Genomic DNA, 19,581 nt, shown 5'->3' on the forward strand with positions numbered 1-19,581 from the left:
TTTCCTAAAGATAATTTTCCTTCCCTCCCTGCCTAGATGGGGCCTCCATTGCTGATGTAATTTTAGGCTTTCTGGAGAGACTGAGGTTTGCTGGGGTGAAGCAAGGACACAGTTCCTGCTCTCTCAACACACATGCAGCTGCTCTCATGCCTTTGGGATCACACCTGAAGCCCCAAAGAACACACCCTGGACACACTGACACTTCCTACTCTGAGGCTTGCAGCCCCCATAAAGCTGCACTAAACCCAAAGGTTCCAGTATTAAAACAATCCATAATTATGGGCCACCCTCCCTGCATGTCCATGGAGTTTCAGCAGGGGTTACTGCTGGTGACTGCATCCTACTCTGTGTTGGAAGGCTCATGTAAAGAAAAGGCCTCTGGACATTTAAAAGAGTAAAACCACTCTTCTATCAAAACACAAATGATATTTTGTGCAAATTACAACTCAAACCAACGGCTGATGTTCTGGCCATGTGTGTTTTTGAAACATATTGCAGTATCTTGAGGAAACACGGCGTAACTAATTAGTCCAACAGAGGAGGAAATTTAGCACATTGAGCTGTGTGGTGAGGACAAAAACCCATTTATAGGTTTTTAATAACCTCAGAAATATCTCTGGTGATTCATTCTGCCAGCTTGGTCAGAAATAGTGCTAAATGGAAGCGTTAGCATGTCTAGTGGAGTTCATTTTTAGGAGAAATATGCCAGCTGCATCGCATCACAACACGAAAATATGAGCAGACAAATGACTAAAGTTCTAACCCTGTCTGCCTTTAGGAATATTAAACATTTCTCTTCTCTGCATCTCCCCTCACTGGCTGCCATCAGCAGCAATGAAAGCCAGCATGCCTTGTGCTGGCTCTGAGCTGTTTGCTGCCTTATATCCCAGAGAGGAGGAGGAGGAGGGAGGAAGCTGGGAGCCAGCACAGCAATTCCCCAAATTCCCCACCAGATCAGGATGTTCCAAGCCTGTTTAATCTCTGTTTTACCTCCTGGCCATCCACATTTTGCCTTGTGGATGTGCTGGGAGTCAGGGGGAGCTGAGCTGGTGGCAAATCGTGCTCCCCACGTCCCTGCTCCCCATTTCCCTGGGGTCAGCCTGTCCTTTAGCTCCCTCTGACCAGCTGGGCTGTTTTTATCACACAGTCTGGGCTTTTTTGCTGCCAACCCTTTGAAATCCCCAGAAGGCTCAGGGGGGCTGGGGTGAGACTCACCTCCCAGGTAATGACCAGCTCAGACTTGCTGCCTCCACCTCCACTGACATTGGCTGGGGTCACCTCAGGGACTGCAGAAACATAAATGCAGAAGATGGGTGTGACAGCTTTGGAACCCAAAACCCACATGGAGATGGAGCAGAGCTGTGCAGCAGCAGGACACTGCTGGGGCCAGGAACTGTTAAAATGACTAATTTGCCATGGCAAACAGCACATTAAAAGTATGTCAACAATAGTGCATTAAAAGTATGTCAATTAACTTGTGTAGTCAGTCTCTAATTGTTCAGTTTAAACATTTGTCCTCCATTAAAAAAGGTCTTTTATTTATTTTCCTGTTTCATATTCAGTTCTTATGTGGAACAGAGGAGCCACCTGCCAGGGCTTCCCCACTGTTGGGGAAGATGAAACAGGAAAGCCTTATAAATGTGATTGCCTGGCAAAAGATTTTGAGAATGTAGAAACTATAAGTGAGATTAAAATGAAAGCAAGCTTTGAGATACCTCAGTTACTGAATGACTGGAAAAATGGTGTAGGTGGCTGAAGGTAATCCCTTTTTGGTGAAATAACACCCTCTGCTTGCAGGCAGATCCAAGGGTCAGAGCAGACCCTACAGCTTGGCAGAAGGAGCCCAAAGAGGAGTTTTTAGGGTTTAAAATGTAAAACAGTGTGGTAATGTAGTGATTCTTATAGGCTGTATGTAAATGCTATAGGATTTGTGTATTGTACTAGATTGGTTAGTGAGAATCAGAATATTCAACACAGAAAATTTATTATATTGTAACAGGAAACTTGACCTCTTACTCTCTTACCCTCCCTCTCTTTCTCATCCTCTGTACCACTCTCTGTACTTCTCTGAGCTGTGGCTGCAGCTCCCAGCAGGGCCCTGCACTTGGCCCTTTGCAATAAACCCCAAATTCCACGACCTGGCTGCAGAGATCTCTCATCTCCGTCCATCCCCACCATCCCACCCCCGACGCTCCTACACCCACAGCCGGGGGATCTCTTGGCATTTATTGCACAAAGATTTCACCCTCAGCCCCCGTGCCCAGCCCCACTTACGAGCCTCCTCTGTCCTCCTCTTCTCCGAGGGGCTGCTGGGCTCCCCGATGCCGATGAGGTTGGCAGCCACCACCCTGAACTCGTACTCCACCCAGGGGTTCAGCCCCACCACCGTGGCCGTGAACGTCCTGCCGTCGATCACCTCTGGAACTGGGGTGCAAGGACATTAAACATTAAAGTATTGCTGGGAGAAAGCACAGGAGAATCTCATTTCCCTACAGGTCTTAACGTAAGTAGTACTTGGTAAATTTTCTCTCATCTTTCTAGCGTTTTGCCAACTGCAAAGAAGCGAACTTGTGCTCAACCCAGGGGTTCAGCGTCACCACTGTGGCCGTGAATGTCCTGCCACCCATGATCTTTGGAACTGGGCTGCAAGAAATTAAATATCAATAGTAAAATACTGCTGAGAAAAAGCACAGGGGAATCTCATTTCCTTACAGGTGAGGGCTTAACATAAGTACAAAGAAGGATTGATAAAGTTTCTCTCATCTTTCTAACATTTTGCCAACTGCAAAGAAGTGAACTCGTGCTCCACCCAGAGGTTCAGCCCCACCACCGCGGCTGTGAATGTCCTGCCATCAATGATCTCTGGAACTGGGGTGTAAGGAAATCAAATATCAATATTAAAATAATGCTGGGAGAAAGGCATGGGGAATCTCATTTCCTTAGAGGTGAGGGCTTAATGTAAGTATCAAGAAATACTTGGTAAATTTTCTCTCATCTTTCTAGCATTTTGCCAACTGCAAAGAAGTGAAAGAGGCAGCATTAAGCCCCTCTGCTTTTAGCCCAGAAATTCCTGCAATTAAAAAGTTTCTCCAAAATTGCCACAGTTTAAAAACAAAGTGTCATGACAACAGGTTTGGAGGGTCTGTATTTTTCTCTTTTTGAAACACACTGTTGTCTCTGTTTAATGGTTACTGGAACAAAATTAACCTGTGACGGAATGAGCAATCACATCATGGGATTTTTCCCTCTATCAGGAAAATAATTCTCCTTAAAGACAAGCTGGATGACACTGTCTGTCCCTGAGGGATGTCTTTATAGGCCACAATTACTGTTGTATATCTCCAGCATGGCAACAGGAGATAGGAATTCATTCTGTTTTCCCTTAAACATTCATGAGAAAAATGGGTGAGTAATGGCACTGACTGCACCCTAAATCTTTGGGTTGCCAAACCTGAAACTACTTAATAAGAGCAGTGCTCTGCAGCCAGGAAAACTGCTTTTCACAGCAGGGGCCAGAGCTGGCCAAAGCAGCCCTGGCTGGGTGCTGAGGAGTTACATACAGGTAAAAATCTTATAAAAGAAAGGGCTTGTAAATCAGGCCTTATTACTTCTGCTGAGCTAATAGCTGGCCTGATAGGTTCCCGTGAGAAACCTGGCAGCTTTCATAAAAATAGAATCCTTTAACACTGAAAATCTACTTATTCCCTTATGAAAAAAATTATAAAAATGAAAATCAATTTGCATAACAATCTGTTCTTATGAAAGAATAGAAAGAAACAATAGAAATAGAAAGAAACAAAAAAATAGAAAAAAAAATGGAAATGGAAAGAATCCATTCTTATGAAATTTACACCTGTGAAAATTAAAAGCTGATCCTGTGAGAATTGTGAAAAAGAAAAAGATAAAGTATCTAAAAAGAGAAAAGTTTGACAAACATGCACCCTAACCATTACCAACCAATAAATGGAGTTTGGAGAGATTATTAGCCAATCGGATTCAAACACAACACCTAATATGAACTTAATAAATAAAAATCCAGCTATCCTCTGTTGTGTTGTTGGGAGGGTCCCCAGGATGAGGTGAGAGATGAGAATCTGACTCCAAGTTCTCAGATTTGGAGAATCTCAGATCTCAGAAGGCTGATACAATATTATATTATATTACATTATATTATATTATATTATATTATATTATATTATATCATATCATAACTAAAACTATACTAAAGAAATAGAAAGGATACATCATAAGGCTAGACAAGAAGAATAATACAAACCTGTGGCAGAGTCCAACACAGCTGGACTGGGATTGATCATTAAATTAAAACAATTCACATGGAATCAATCAAAAATGCACCTGTTGGTCAGCAACCTCCAGACCACATTACCAAGCAATCAGATAATTATGGTATTGTTTATAATTATTGTTATAATGATTGTTTATATTAATATCGCTATAATTATTGCTTATAATTATTTTTATAATTAATAACTATTGTTTACATTTATTTTCTGAGGCTTCTCAGGAGAAAAATCCTGGCGAAGGGATCTTTGAGGAAATACCATGGTGACAATCCTGCTCCCTCAAGCAGCAGCGTGCTGTCCCTCCCTGCCGTCCCTGGGGTGGTTGTGTCCCCCAGGTGTGTCCCCCCAGGTGTGTCCCCCCCCCAGGTGTGTCCCCCCAGGTGTGTCTCCCCCAGGTGTGTGTCCCCCCAGGTGTGTCCCCCCAGGTGTGTCCCCCCCAGGTGTGTCCCCCCAGGTGTGTCCCCCCCATGTGTGTCTCCCCCAGGTGTGTCCCCCCCAGGTGTGTCCCCCCCCAGGTGTCTCCCCCCAGGTGTGTCCCCCATGTGTGTCCCCCAGGTGTGTCCCCCCAGGTGTGTCCTCCAGGTGTGTCCCCCCAGGTGTGTCCCCCCCCAGGTGTGTCCCCCCAGGTGTGTCCCCCAGGTGTCTCCCCCCCCCCGGTGTGTCCCCCCAGGTGTGTCCCCCCAGGTGTGTCCCCCCCCAGGTGGGTCCCCCATGTGTGTCCCCCCAGGTGTGTCCCCCAGGTGTGTCCCCCAGGCTGCCTTACCTGTGCTCACTGCCTGCCAGCCCACCGAGAAGGGCGTGCGCGCCTGCACCACGTACATGGTGATGGGGCTGTGGTTGTCTGCCCCCGGCCTCCAGGACAGCTGGGCCGTGCTGTCTGTCACCTCCTCGATGGTCACGGCCTCGGGGGGGCCCGGGGGACCTGGGGGTGCAGGAGAATCCGTGACTGGGGGAGGAAGAGCCGGCTTCACCTTCCCGAGGGACTGGGGGAGCGAGCGCTGGGTTCACCGTCCCCTCCAGTCTCAGAGTCTCTGCTGGTCACAGTGACCCTGAGATATGTACAAGCTTTTTTTTTTTTCCCAGCCTGGCAGTCAAAGAAGGAGTCAGGATTTTTCTGTTCTCATTCTCAAGGTTGTTTATTGTTTTTTATCTATCACATTCTTTCCTTGACACTCTGAGGTCTGTCTGGCAGGTCAGGTTCAGGCACACTGCCTGCCCTCAGGGTGGTGGGTTTTTTTTATACTCAAAACTACATTATTTACCATAACTTCCCAATACCTATCATCTATGTTAGACAGTGAGCTTCTACTCTAAACCAATCCAAAAGTGCCAGCATCACCCAGAACATGGAGGCTAGGAAGAAGAAAGAAGGACAAGGCACGCCCAAATCCCTCCATCCCATGCCCCCATTCTAAAAACCTCAAAAATCTCTTTTTCACCCTGCGACAAACTAACTATTATTCTACTTAAATCCTACAACACCACCAGCAACAGCAGCAAAATTCAAATACCTCTTACAATCAGGTCTGCAGCAGCTGAGAGCTTGTCCACACTTGTTTGCACCATGCAGACGTATTTCCCTGCGTGCTTCAGCTGGATGCTCCTGATCATCAAATCACCAGCTGAGTCCTGCTGATAAAGGAGGGAAAAGTGGTTACAATCACTTTTTAATGAGCCGTAAACATCATTATCACATGAAGGACACTGTGACTAATGGGTTTACTTTATGCTGGCTGATGAAAACATCAGCAGTACGAGCCATGGCTGTTGAAAGGATGGGAGCCTGCCTGGAAGGTAGGAGAGGGAAAATCCCTAAAATCCTGGCTCCTCCCAGGAGCAGGGCTGGGGGCTGTTAAGCACTTTCCCCATCAAAACAACGTGACAGTGCAGGACAGGTTCACTCTGATTGCTCCTTTTTCTCTCTGGATCTCCAATTTTTACCCTCTCTGCCATCCAGAGGCCCAGATTGTGTCTCCATCCCTCCTGCAAGGGAAGCCCGGCCCAAATTTGGAGATAGCAGCAGTAGTTTCATGGCTTTGTGTCCCAGCCAGCAATTTGATTGCCCAGGACTTTTGTGCTGAAGATCACGAGAGCAGCGCTCTCTGAGGAAATCTTGCATCACACACCAGCGGTAATTTGTTTTCCAAACGCCAAGTGCAGGTCTGATTAACTGTTGAATACAACTAATTAGGTTTCTGGAAGCAGTGGATGCTGAGAGCCTCTCTGTTTCTCTCCAGACACAAAGCATTTGATACATTGGAAATCTCAGGGAAACCTCATGATTGTGGCCTTTAGACTGAGGAACATTAATCAAGTTTGTAATTTTAGCTCTGTGGGCACAACAGGAGCAGTCACCCCAAAAAGCCATGGCTGCTGCTGTGAGCCCTGTGTATCAATCTGAGTTCATCTTTTAATGATTTTTTTTTAAGGGATAAGAGCAAGGCTTGGAAATTGTATCTCCTTTTCCTTTCAGCATTAAATTTCACTCCTGACCATGCAAACATGAACTGTCACCATGCCTGAGACCTGTTGCTCTCAAAACCTTCCTCAGAGCAACATGCAAAACCCTTCCCAGTTTTCTTCCTCTGCTGAAAATTTTCCATTTCTTCCCTCCTTTTTCTTGCTGCCTTCATCCAGTTCCTTCTGTTAGCACCTTTTCTGCATGACCCACCTTGTCAGATTTGATACTTACCCCTCCAACCTTTTCAAAGTGGTCCCCATCTTTGTCAAAGTCTATCAGGTGCCCATTGAAGGACCAGGTGAACTCAATGTCCAGGGAGTGGTCGTGGGACACCTGGCAGGGCAGGACAATGCTTTCTCCAACTGTGACATCCATGCTGAAAGGGGACACCATGACCCGCGTTGGATCTGCAAGCAACAAAGAAAGGGGGGAAAAAAGGGATTATTTTCGTTCTCCTGAGGAGCAGAGGCATTGCAGGGCTGAGAGAGATCCTAAGCAGTGACCCCTTAGGAAGGGCCTTAAATCAACAAGTGAATTATTCCAACTTTGGGTTTATCCTTCCTCTAGTTGTTGGGTTAAAAATAATAAACTTAATAAACCTTACAGAATCCCCTCCCAGCCACCATCCTGATGAAGAAGGAGGAAAGAAAAGAGTGCAGCAGATCCGAAAGGCTCCATTAAAACTTTTTATCACAGATTCTCTTACTTGAATCTTCTCACTTCAAAGAGTTGTTTCACACATACACTGCTCACAATGGTTATCAAAAAGCTGTTCTGTTGTTCCTAATTTAAATGTAAAATCACCAAAACTGAAACAAAAAGGTTGCATTAAAACCAGGAGTTTTTAACCTGGGAAGGCAAAGATCAGGCAGAGATTATTGTTGTTATATTTACTGAGAACTGGCCACGCTCTGAGGGATGGCTCCACATCTCACATCCTCTCCTTGGGCCCCCACAAAGAAAAAAGGAAAATACTGAGTGTTACCAACAGAACCTTGCCCAGCATGGAGCCCAAACTTTGATGTGTGTCAGGCAGGGGCAGTTCAGGAGCTGAAGCAGAAGGGAAGGCCCAAACCAGGACATTTCCAAAGGGAAGCCCCAGAGCTGGATGTGTGACATAGCAGGGTCCGTGTCACACACAGGCAGCAGCTCCACCCTGTTCAGGACTAATCCTAATCCCCTCCTCACAGCTGGGGCTCCACAGCTCCTCCAGCACTGCTTCAATTGTCTGTTTTTCAGCCCAGTGTGAGCAGGGGTGGCACAGGAAGATGAGCCATGGCACATTATGCAGACTGCAGCTCCTCGTCTGTGCCCGTGAATTCCCTCTGCCTCTAAAGTTAACATTTCTCTTCCATTTCTGTTGACAAAAATGCAGCAGTTTTTTCCACAGGGCCTCAGAGGAAAGGAAAAGGAGAAAAAATATTGCTTAACAATGAGACCAAAAGTCTGAAAATCATACAGAGATAGATATTTTTGCTTATTCCAAAAATCTACTCTGCACAGCTGTCATGCTAAAATAATACCAGCATTATTCAATCTCTGCTACATGACACCAAAATCTCAACAACTTCTTCCTGAGCCTATTGCCCAACTGCTTAATTCTCTGCTAAAATAATAAAGATACAGCAGCACAGATATGGACTGGGCAGAGCTGCTCACAGAAATCAGGGGATGCAAAGCTGTTCCTGCATTTTCAGCCTTATCAAAAGTCTGCAGGAGGTGGTGAGAAAGATTTTGTTGCTGTCTAGAGAGATTTCAGATCGAGTCCTCAGGGACTTGGCTGTGTTATCTTGGACAAGTTTAATTTGTCTGTATTTTGTGTTCACTTCTGACCAAGCAGAGGAGCTCTTAGAACAACTGGTAAGACAACTAATTTATCAATGAATTAATACACGAAATATTTCTCAGATGTTTATAAACGTGAAAAGAATGAAGAATATATAGGCTATAAATACATAATATATAGAATATAAAATTTTTATATTTATATATATTATATAAATATATAATATATAGAATAGGAGATATAATTGTAAAGAATTTTAGAATATAAAATAGATTCTATAATATAGAATTCTGGTATGTAATTTGTATTCCAGAATTCTATACAATTACATTTGTAGAATATATTAGATATAAATATCAATTAAATATTAATTAAATGTAATTAAATATTCTTTATGGAATATTTATATTGTAGAATATAATTAGAATATTATAGTTTTATATAGAATATTAGAATATTATAGGTTTATATAGTTAGAACATTATAGGTTTATATAAACCTGCAATAGAGAGAACAGAATAGAAATATAGAAATATAGAAATATAATTCTAAGATTTATATAAATGATATCAAGAAATGTGTTTGCTGGAGGCCAGGGCAGCTCAGCACAGCTCCTGTAGGAACTGTGAGTGCCTGGTGCTTCCAAAAACACCTGCAGGTTCCAGGGAATCCTGGAATCATTCAGGTTGGAAAAGATCATTTAAGGTCACCAAGTCCAACCACTCCTCACCACTGTCCCCCGTCCCACACGCACACCTCAGTTAAATCCCTCTGGGCAGCTGCAGGAACCTTTCCCTGGGGAATTCCTGCTGCCATCCACCCTGAGCCCGGCCTGGAGCACCCCTGGGGTGGCACAGCTGGATGTGACACTGGCAGGGACAGGCTGTAGGTGTCACTGAAGGCTCGGGAACAGCAGAGCTCCTTCCCTGCCTGCCTTCCCCACCAGCGCTCTCAGAGGATGCTCTCTGTGGGACAGAAGTCACACTTCCCTGTTTTCTGTGGTTTGTCCAGAGGCTCTGAGCAGCCCAGGAGCTCCTGGGGGCTGGAGCAAACCCTGCTGGCCCCAGCACAGCTCTGGGTGCCCAGCCCTCCCTGCTGCGTGCACCAAGGTCACCCCAGCTCGTGTCACCTCCTTCAGTCCCACCTGAAATCCCAATTTTCCTGCCTCACCTCCCTCGGCTCCCCCAGCGCAGTGCCAGAACTCGAGGTCTGTCTGGCTGATTCGTGGATTTGGTTTATCCTACAAGAGATTTTAAACAAGTTTTTTTCTTCTTTAGAAGAAAGGGAGCTGAGCATCACCTCCCATCTGTGGGAAGGCTGTGATTGCTTCCCTTCTCCCCTTTATCAGCTGCCCATCATCAGCCATGAGTGCATCTCCCGACACTTTTGGGATGCTGGGATGCATTTTGGGATGCATTTCCAGCTGCACTTCCCAAGCTACATCACCAAGGTTAAGGCCTGGTGGTCACAATCTGAAATGGAACCCACTCCAAGGGATCAGGTGTCCATGGGGAGGAAAGATTTGTTTAGGGAAGGCAGCTCTGCTTGTCACATCCATCCGCAGATCTGCAGGATGTGACACGGGCTGCAGTGGCAGCACACGAGTGACACAAACCTCAGCAGGGGCTGACACTCACAGAGAATGCTTTTTTTTCCTTAAAAAAATAGGTCAGAGCAGCTTTGGAATGAGGCCAGACACGGCGTCAGGAATTGTGTGCCAGAACTGTCACAGCAGAATCCCCTCTGACCAGGGGGGGTTCCCAGACCAGGTGGACTCAGAATCCCATTCCCAGTTTGGCTCAGCCCTGGGGATGGGTGAGGCACTCCAGGGGATGGATCCAGCCAGCCCTGCAGGTGAGAATATCCAATAACAGGAGAGAATATCCAATAACAGGAGAGAATATCCAATAACAGGTGAGGATATCCAATAACAGGTGAGGATATCCAAGTGCAGGTAAGGATACCTGAGTGCAGCTGAGGATATCCAGTTGCAAATAAGGATATCCAATGGCAAGTGAGGATTAGATAAGCAAAAGAGGAAGAAGAGTGCCAGATGATGAGGAAGGTTGCTCCAGTGTGGGCACAGACTTGGAATAATTGGGAATAAAATGAGTTTTCCTCCTCACTTTCCGTCTGACCTTGAGCAAGTCATAAAAGTCTCTGCTGCCTCATTTGTCCAGCTTATAAAATAAAATGGATCAGGCCTTCATTAGAAACAGTTGCAGGTGAGAATATCCAAGTGCAGGTGAGGATATCAAATTGCAGGTGAGGATATCCAGTTTCAGATAAGGATATCCAATAACAGGTAAGGATATCCAGTTTCAGGTGAGGGTATCCAGTTTTGGGTAAGGATATCCAGTTTCAGGTGAGGATATCCAATAACAGGTGAGGATATCCAATTTCAGGTGAGGATATCACTCCAATAAAGGCTGAACTGGAACATGGTCAGGAGATGCAGCTCCTGTTGTTAAATTGGTGCAATTGAGCATTCAGAGGCAGATTAAACACAGAAGGGATAATGTCAGCATTTCCAAGGCTGGCTGCAGCTAATACCTAAATGCTTATTTAGACATCTAGCCCAGCACACAGGAGGAGGTCAAAGGAGAAGGAACAGAAGGGAATACTCAGATTTTCACATATTTACCCAGAACAAAAACCCTAAAGAAACAGAAAAAACCCCTCCCCTCCACAGCCCCCAAATTAGCAGTTCTCTCAGACCATCTTACTTCTAAAGGAAATTTTCCAAAGACTTTTTCCTTATTTCTTCTTCCAGCCTTGCCTTCATTCCGGTTTGCACTTGAATGTTGTACAAGATCCTACAGAATCATGGCATAATTAAGTTGTAAAAGGCTCCAAGATCATTAAACTGATCATATTCCAAACTTCAGCCTGCTCTGAGGTCTGCAGCCTCTGTCCCTCTCCCATTCCCTCTTTTGCCTGAGCAGGGAAGGTCTGCTGGAAATACTCCTGACTGCTGATATTCCTTATTATTCCTCGTGAGGACCTGGGCTGATAAGCAACAAATTCCAGTTTGATTAACCAGCTAATTACCTAATTCTCTCAAATTAGTGTTACTGTGTTAAATATTCAGATATATTTGTCTATTTGTCTTTATCTACATAAACCACTTCCTGTACAAGATTTTAAGATGTGTTTTTCTTGCAGATGAACTCTAACTCGAGCATTTGGGACACATTTTCCTTTTTTTTTTTTTTTTTTTTTTTGAACACCAGCACATGTTCACCAATTCCATTTTGGCTTTTATCAGCAGGAGTTAATAAATGCATCTCAGATCAATGTCCTCTATTTGCAATGACATTTTACATTATTGTATTGATTCCAAGGCACATCATGTCTGGAGATAATAAAAATCAATCCTGGAGGATTTGGTTTCTATGAGCAACCAAAGAATCAAAGTCCAATACATGAAAATACTCAAATTTGCTCTATTTTTTTTCTTTTCTGTTTGTGAATGAACTACTTATCCAGGACCATAAAGTCAAAAGCCTCTGAGACCTGACTGGTGAAACTTCTGGGAGCTTTGAGTGCTCTGTCATCAGTGAGAGGAAAGAGGGAAAGAGTGCAGGAGAGAGGGAAATACACCTCTGAATTAAAGAGATTAAAACCCAGTGAGTGACTGAACACAGAGAGGAATTAGCAGAGCAAATTACAGCTGAATGGGCTGAGTACTTCATGGGGCATGGCCAAAATTGGGATGAAAAAGCAATGGGGAAAAGGTTAAGTATTTACAGTATTTGGCCTTTACAATATCCCACCTGTGAGCTGTGCTGAGTCACACAGATGCTTTCAGGAGCAGGCACTTGGCTTTTATGCCAATTTATCCCTTTTTTCCCTGCAATCAGCTATTACACACATCCTTAACAGAAGATTCTGCAGCATTTCCACCCTCTGGTGTGTACTGTGGCAGTTCAGCCTAATAAAATATAATCCTATTAAAAGCAGACACTATCAGTTTTGAAAAGGGACTTTAGGGCTGGGACTGAAGTCACTTAGCTCTGATTTTAGAACTATTTGTGATTAGTGATTAGAGCTTTCCACGCCATCAGGCAGCACAGATCTCTGCAGTGAGCCATGGCCCTGTGTTCAGCAGGGATTAGGGGAGGCAGGGAGGGAACATCTGGAACATCTGGAACATCTGACCTTTCCTGGGAGAGCACAGCCCCAATCCAGCAGCACACTGGCTGAGCTGGGCCTTGAGGATGGGCTCAAATTGCTCTGCTGAAGGAGGATCCTTATCTTGTTTGGCTGAAATCCCCTCAGCAGTGTGGGGACATGGGATTATTACAGTGGGAGCCTGAGCCCCTTTGTCTGGAATTTTCTGTGAGGATGGGAAAGCTGTTGTAAGAGACTTTGGCTGTTTCTCCCTGTGATCTGTCCCTTCCTAGAGCAGCAGTTCCCTCCTCAGCTCCACTGAAGGGCTTCCCACAGATGGGAAACTCTCCAGGGCTGATGGCAGAGTCTCCCTGGCAGGATTGGATGCCCCCAGTGCCCAGAAGGGATGGGCAGCACTCAGGGGATTGCATTCTGCACACCCCACCTGCATTTCTGGGTTAAATAAAGGTTATTTAAATATGAAAACACATTGAGAATAGAACTGCACAGGGGGGGATGCTGGCGAGGGGTGTGCCATTAGGGCAAATTCAAAGCCAAAACATCTGAAAATGCATCCACTCCAGTGAGAGTGCAGGGAGGGAGGAGAGCCCCCAGCACTCCACTTTAACCTCCATTTTACCCAGTGCAATGCAATCTGATCAAATCAAGCTCTCTCCACACAATTGTCGCCAAGCAAATCACACGTAATGGGCTCTGGAGATGACAATCAAATCTGTCACTCAGGGAAATTTGTTCTTGCTCTTTGCAGCAGGACGCAACGGAGCCTGATTGCAGCAGGAACCTCAAACATCCTCCCCCAGCTCTGCAGACTGAAATAAACCCCACTCCACCCCAGAGCTGCCTCCAGTGAGAGCTCTGTGTCTGACAAATGACCCAGGTGCTGGTGACAACCCTTGTGGATAACCTGGGGAATTCCAGGTGTCACCTTCTGTGGGCCATCGATTGGGACGAGCTGATATCTGTCCCTTCAAGTGGGGAATAATCTGCTGTCATTGCAGAAATGATGAACACCTCCCCGAGAAGGTTAATCAGATACAGCAGAAATCACAGCTAATGTGAGATAAATTGCAGCTCACTCAGGGATCAGTCACTGCTCTGCTGGTACCACAAACCAGGGGAATTGTGTAGATGTGATTCCATGGAGCCCATGGACATCGTGCCCAACAATATTCTGCCCCTTGGAACAGCTCACCCTCTGGGGTTGGCTCTTTTGTGGTGTTTTACAGGTTTTTATAGTGATGATCATGAATCAAAAATTTCAGGAGGCAGCAGAGCAGCAGAAATACAACATCCAAGCTCTCAAACTGCAGAATCACAGAGTGGCTGCCACAGTTTTGTATTTCTAACTCACAAGTGTGAATTTTAGGCCTTTCCCACAGGAATTCTGTGCCTGTTACCCGCCCTCCTCATCAGCATCAAGATGTTTGGAATTATCTGCTGTGCCAGAATAAATCCCAAATTAAGACTCATTAGGAGCAGATGCCTCTTGAGCTGTCAAACTTAGGGAGCAGCCAGAAAATCCCTGGCTGGACTTTGCAGTGAGTGATCCCCAGCTTAACCATCCTTAATGTCACCCAGATCAAGGCTTGGCTGTGTCATCCCTGCCTGGGGATAAGCCAGGCTTGGTGTCCAGGACACTTAACAAGCCCAGGACATTCATCCTCCCACCTGCCATTGTGCAAAGGGAGCTGGGGGGAGCACCTAAAAACAGGACAAGATTTGCTATTTTTCTATTTTGTTTTCTTTTTACTATTCCCTTTTAACTCGTGGCAAATGCACAATATCAGAAAGTACCTACAAGGTAAAGTCAAACACTGCACAACAGCTGCAAACCTCAGGATGTTCCAAGGAGCTGGGCCAGGCACAGAGAGCAGAAGCAGGGGGTGATTTTAGCTGTGATCCCACAGGGGGTGATTTTAGCTGTGATCCCACAGGGAATGTGTCCCAGCTCCCATGGTGGGCACAGCACAACACAGTTCAAACACCACCCTGAACACTGGGACCTGGAGTCACAGCCAGATGGGAACAATTGAGCTCAACAATTCCATCAAAAAGAGGGTTAGATAAGCCAAAGAGGAGGAGGAGTGCCAGATGAAGAGGAAGGTTGCTCCAGTGTGGGCACAGCCTTGGCGTAATTTGGAATAAAATGAGTTTTCCTCCTCACTTTCTGTCTGACCTTGAGCAAGTCATTAAAAGTCTCTGCTGCCTTCTTTGCCCAGCCTATAAAATGGATCAGGCCTTCATTAGGAACTGTTTTGTCTCCCTGCACCACGGTGCACAGCAGATATTTTTATTTAAGATGAACTTTCCCTTGCTCACAGCAGCGTGAGCGAGCCTGGCGCCCCAACACCTATTAGAGAACAAACCCCATGGCAGGGAGAGCAGAGCCAACCAAACAAACACTGGGACAGAACTCCCTGGGCCAAGCAGGTCTCACTTGTTTCCTGTGCAGATGAGGTTGGCTCAGGATGCCCTGTGCTCCCTCCTGAGGAAGTGACTCATTCTCATTAGTGGCACAGAGAGAAGACAAACCTCCCTTTTCTGGGGGCTGTGCTCCTGCTTTGCTGCCTGCTGCTGATGGCAGGGGCAGGGGGAGGCAGGATCACAGGTGAGATGAAAATAACAACCCCCAAGACCATTCCTCATTAGAACCGGCTCAGGATCCTCAGCGCCTCCTCTGCTGAATAAATCTTCCCCACAGAGCATCATTAAAAAGCGTCCCTGACATTTCTGCTGTTCTGTGGCATTTTGCCTCAAATTAGCCAGGAGTTTTTCTTATGTAAATAATTCCAGGGCCAGGGCCAAGGGCCAGCCTGCAAAGGCACACATGGGGAGGTGGAGGAGCAGCAGCTCCACCTCTGCTCTCAGCCTGGCTCCCGTGCTGGGCTCAGCCATGGGCTGGGGTGTCCTCCCAGACACTTCCACTCGTAGCTCTCTGTCACATCTTTTATACAAAATCCTCTCCTTAGGATTTTTCCTCCTAAGAAGCTGAGAGACCTCAGGAACAAAATGTAAACAATGGTTATCTGCTGCTGTGGAATGCAACAGGTGCATCTGGGATTGGTTTCATGTGGTTGTTTCTAATTAATGGCCAATCACAGTCAGCTGGCTCGGACTCTCTGGTCAGTCACTGTCGCCAGCAGAGAGCTATTTACAAATCCCAAACAGGATGGGACTGCTGGGAACTGCCTTGAGCTGTTGGATTTCCCAGCATCAGCCTCATTCCATGGCTATGACAATGGGAAGATGCCAGCAGCTCACATCCCAGGCAGCAGACACAGAACTCAATGTCACAACTCACTTTATAAGTTTTTTGACCAATCCCACAAAGTAAAAGCACAGTGACAGTAGTTCTATCCAAGCACTATAAGCACAGGTACCTTTGGTTAAACAATGCTTGATTATTTCAAATACAATACCTGCTTGTAAGCCTTAAACACAATGCACAGAGCTCCATTATTAAGCTGAGAACTTCCTAATATCTTACTAGATAAACTTTTCTGCAGCTCAGGGAGTTATTCTAGGCGAGTGTTAATACACAGACCATTGTTCTATTTGTCCTTGCTTTTCTACAGTTTAAATAATTTTTCTGCTGACCAATCTCATGGCTGCTGCTTAGCTCTAATCACAGTTCTGCTGTCTGTGAAGCCTGCCTTTTGCAGCTTTCCCAAAACCCTCTGATTTTGTGGATTCCCACAAGTCACAAGATTTTATTATCATTATTTTCTATTCCTTTCAAGCCTTCTGAAATTTCTTCTATTCTTTTAGTATAGATTTAGTATATAATTTTCCTTTAATATAATATATATCATAAAATAATAACTCAGCCTTCTGAAACATGGAGTCAGATTCTCATCTCTTCCCTGGTCCTGGGATCCCTGTGAACACCACCCCAGCTCTCTCCTGCAGGGAAGGATTTCATTGTCAGCTGCTCAGTTTAGCTCCCAGGACTAATGGATTTTTACAGAGACTTTTTGCTGTGCCCCTAGGATGGGAACTGAAATTTTCACTGCTGAAATACTGCTGATTTCCTAAATAAACTCTGTATTCACACATATTCACAACAAACCTGGAAGAAAACACAGTGCTAAACCCTACAAATTGGATTGGTTCTTCGTGGCCCACTTAAAAACTTCAGATGAAGGCAAAATTCATCTTCCAAATGTGTGTGTGACACACAGAGACAGCCAACCCAAGCCATGGCAGGTCAGTTCAGTGATGAAATCCCATGAGTTTCAGAGCCCACCTGCTTCTGAGTCAGGAACATTGGTACTTTGGGATAAAGACAAGAGTCTAATGTCTCCATGTGATCTGAGGGGATTGCTTATTATCTTGCGCTAAAAAAAAGGAAAATCAGGTGGCAGGAATCCCTGATATTGAAGCATCTCCTCCCTTTCATTCAGCAGTGCTGCAGAGACCCCCTGACCTGTCCCAGGTTTGTCTGGGTGCCACCTGGATTTATTATCTGACAATAACTCTGATAATAAATAACCTGTTGGGAATCCAGGCTCAGGGACAACACCCCCATCAGCTCAAATCCTCGGTGTTTGGCTCTGCTGAGCTGCTCCAAAGTGCTCCTGAGCAGGGCTGGGATTTCCCCAAACACTGTCCCACATTCCTGCCTGCAGCGCTCTCACTCCTCCTCCTCCTCTAATGTGCTCTCTGAACCTTCCTCTGCCTCTTTGATGTTAAACACACACCCTGGGGCCAGGTTGCTGTGAGTCAGTGATTTCAGGGACGGGAAGTTCATTTTCTTCATTCTCCCTCGCTGCTGCCTTCATCCCCACCTGAAGCAGAGATCTGCAGTGGTGTTTAGATCATCATCATCATCATCATCATCATCATCATCATCATCATCATCTCCCCCATCCCATCATACGGAATTCCTGACAGCTGGGGAGAGATGGGACACCCTCCCCAGTGCCACAGCAGCTACAACAACCTCAGCTTTCTGTTTTACTGATATAACAACCTCAGCTTTCTGTTTTACTGCTACAACAACCTCAGTTTTCTGTTTCACAGCTACAACAACCTCAGTTTTCTGTTTCACTGCTACAACAATCTCAGCTTTCTCTTTTACTGCTACAACAACCTCAAGTTTTCTGTTTTACAACTACAACAATCTCAGCTTTCTGTTTTACTGCTACAACAACCTCAAGTTTTCTGTTTTATTGCTTCCCCTTTGAGCATCACCCTGATTCAGCCAGGCTCTGTGGAATTCCCATGGAACTCCTGCCTGGAAATTCCTCCCACTGCATGCCTGGAGAGAAGGACAAGCTCTCTGTGCCCTCCTCTGGCACAAAAACCAAATTAATTCCTTAGCACAGGCTCAGAAGGCAGGATCTCATTCAGCAAGGAGGAGAACGTTAAGCACAGCTTAAAATGTCCAGTGCAAATGTCATGTTCCATTTTCTACAAGCCAGAGCAGCTCCACAGAGCTAAAATCTCAAGGAAACAGAGCTGAAATTCCTGGTGAGTCCCCTGCAGAGGCACACAGAGCTGCAGAACTGAGAGATGGCCCCTGATCTCTCAAATACCAGGGCTGGGCATAAAGAGAATATCCTGAGTTGGAAGGGATCACCTTCCACTATCCCACTTTGCTCCCAGCTCTGCCCAACCTGGCCTTGGTCTTGATTTTGTCCAGCCTAGTGATTCAAATTATTTTAAATTTTATATTTCAAATATAAAATAGCACATTTTTAATTCCCAGTCTATTCCTCTGTGTCAATGTTGAGGTGCTGCATTGCAGTTAAAATTGATTAAATACTGTAAATTCTGGCAAAAAAAAAAAAAAATTGTAAAATGTAAATTCTGGCAAAATCAATCCAGTTCCAGGGATGGAGCATCCACAGCTTCTCTGGGCACCTTGTGCCAGGGCCTGACTGCAGAATAATTTGCTAATTATGATTTATGTCCAATCACACCACTCATTTACTCACACACACTGCATTTACTCAGATTTAGATGTGATCTATGGCTTTGTTTTAGCCACTCTGGGCTTTCATCTGTATTCAAAAACTGACAAATATTTTAACCTTTCTGAAATGCAGCGTGTTAAAATAAATTGAAGCGAGTTGATGAAAACTGTTAATTAACCTGCTTTTGTCTCATTAGGAGTCTGTGTTTAACCCACAGGTCATCCCTCTCAGCTGATGTGTGGATCTGATCTCCAGTGATGAGCCAAACCACCCAGTATTGTGCTGGCCATGGAGAACTCCTGAACCTCCTGCTTTTTTGGGAGAGCTCAGAAAAATTCCTAAATCAAAAGTGCTGTGCTTTTAAAGGCATTATTCTTAACTTTTTAAAAAATTTTTCCTGTGGTGGGAGAGCCTGCAATAATGCTGGCCCTGCAATACATTGTGGGTTTGAGGTAAAAATACAGAACAAAAATACTGGGGGTTTTTTCCCCTCTACAGGTTATTCAGACATAATGGTTGAACTTTTCTAAAAAATATATTTTTTCCCCACTTTATGTGCTGAATCAGGTGTATCTACAAGCATCAGCACTTGCTGTAGTGTTGATTCCATTATTTACCTGAGCAATTTTCAGTTTTAAGAGCCTCGATGTGCCTGAAGGTTGGCTGGGGTTGGAAGGAGAAGAAGTGAGGAGAAAGGAGAAGGTGGTGAGAGGGAAGAATCTGACATTTCCCAGACCCAGAGGAAACATTTCACAGAGCTGCACCCCCTCCATCCCAGGCACACCGTACCTGCAGAAGCTGCTCCGTGGGAATTGATCCATTTGAATTCCTGCTTTGGAAAATATCACTCCAATAAGGCTGGAGATTAGTCCAAAAGTGGCACTAGAGCAAGGCAGGAGATCTATGCTTTTTAATATCAAGCTCCTCACCAAGATGACTTTTATCATGTTAATGGCTAAATCACACTGATTGTGAAGG

General features: G+C 45.2%; 2 protein-coding genes across 5 annotated transcripts in view; one reads left to right on the forward strand and one right to left on the reverse strand.

The window, feature by feature from the left end:
• The window catches only part of CRBN (cereblon), a 270,605-nt gene that overhangs the window by 66,716 nt on the left and 184,308 nt on the right, over positions 1 to 19,581 (forward strand). The window lies entirely within an intron of this gene.
• Positions 1 to 19,581, reverse strand: part of LOC128939891 (contactin-4) — a 268,549-nt gene that overhangs the window by 6,976 nt on the left and 241,992 nt on the right. The window contains exons 14-18 of the mRNA XM_054281113.1: positions 6,997 to 7,172; positions 5,816 to 5,936; positions 5,068 to 5,226; positions 2,275 to 2,424; positions 1,216 to 1,286 (exon numbers count right to left, since the gene is read on the reverse strand). Of these exons, the coding sequence (XP_054137088.1) occupies positions 1,216 to 1,286; positions 2,275 to 2,424; positions 5,068 to 5,226; positions 5,816 to 5,936; positions 6,997 to 7,172 (677 nt within the window). The remainder of the gene's footprint in view (positions 1 to 1,215; positions 1,287 to 2,274; positions 2,425 to 5,067; positions 5,227 to 5,815; positions 5,937 to 6,996; positions 7,173 to 19,581) is intronic.

Source organism: Melozone crissalis, unplaced genomic scaffold (assembly GCF_028551555.1).
Source record: "Melozone crissalis strain CALT ecotype California unplaced genomic scaffold, PUWL_Pcris_2 ptg000029l_1, whole genome shotgun sequence".
NCBI classification, from domain to species: Eukaryota; Metazoa; Chordata; class Aves; order Passeriformes; family Passerellidae; genus Melozone; species Melozone crissalis.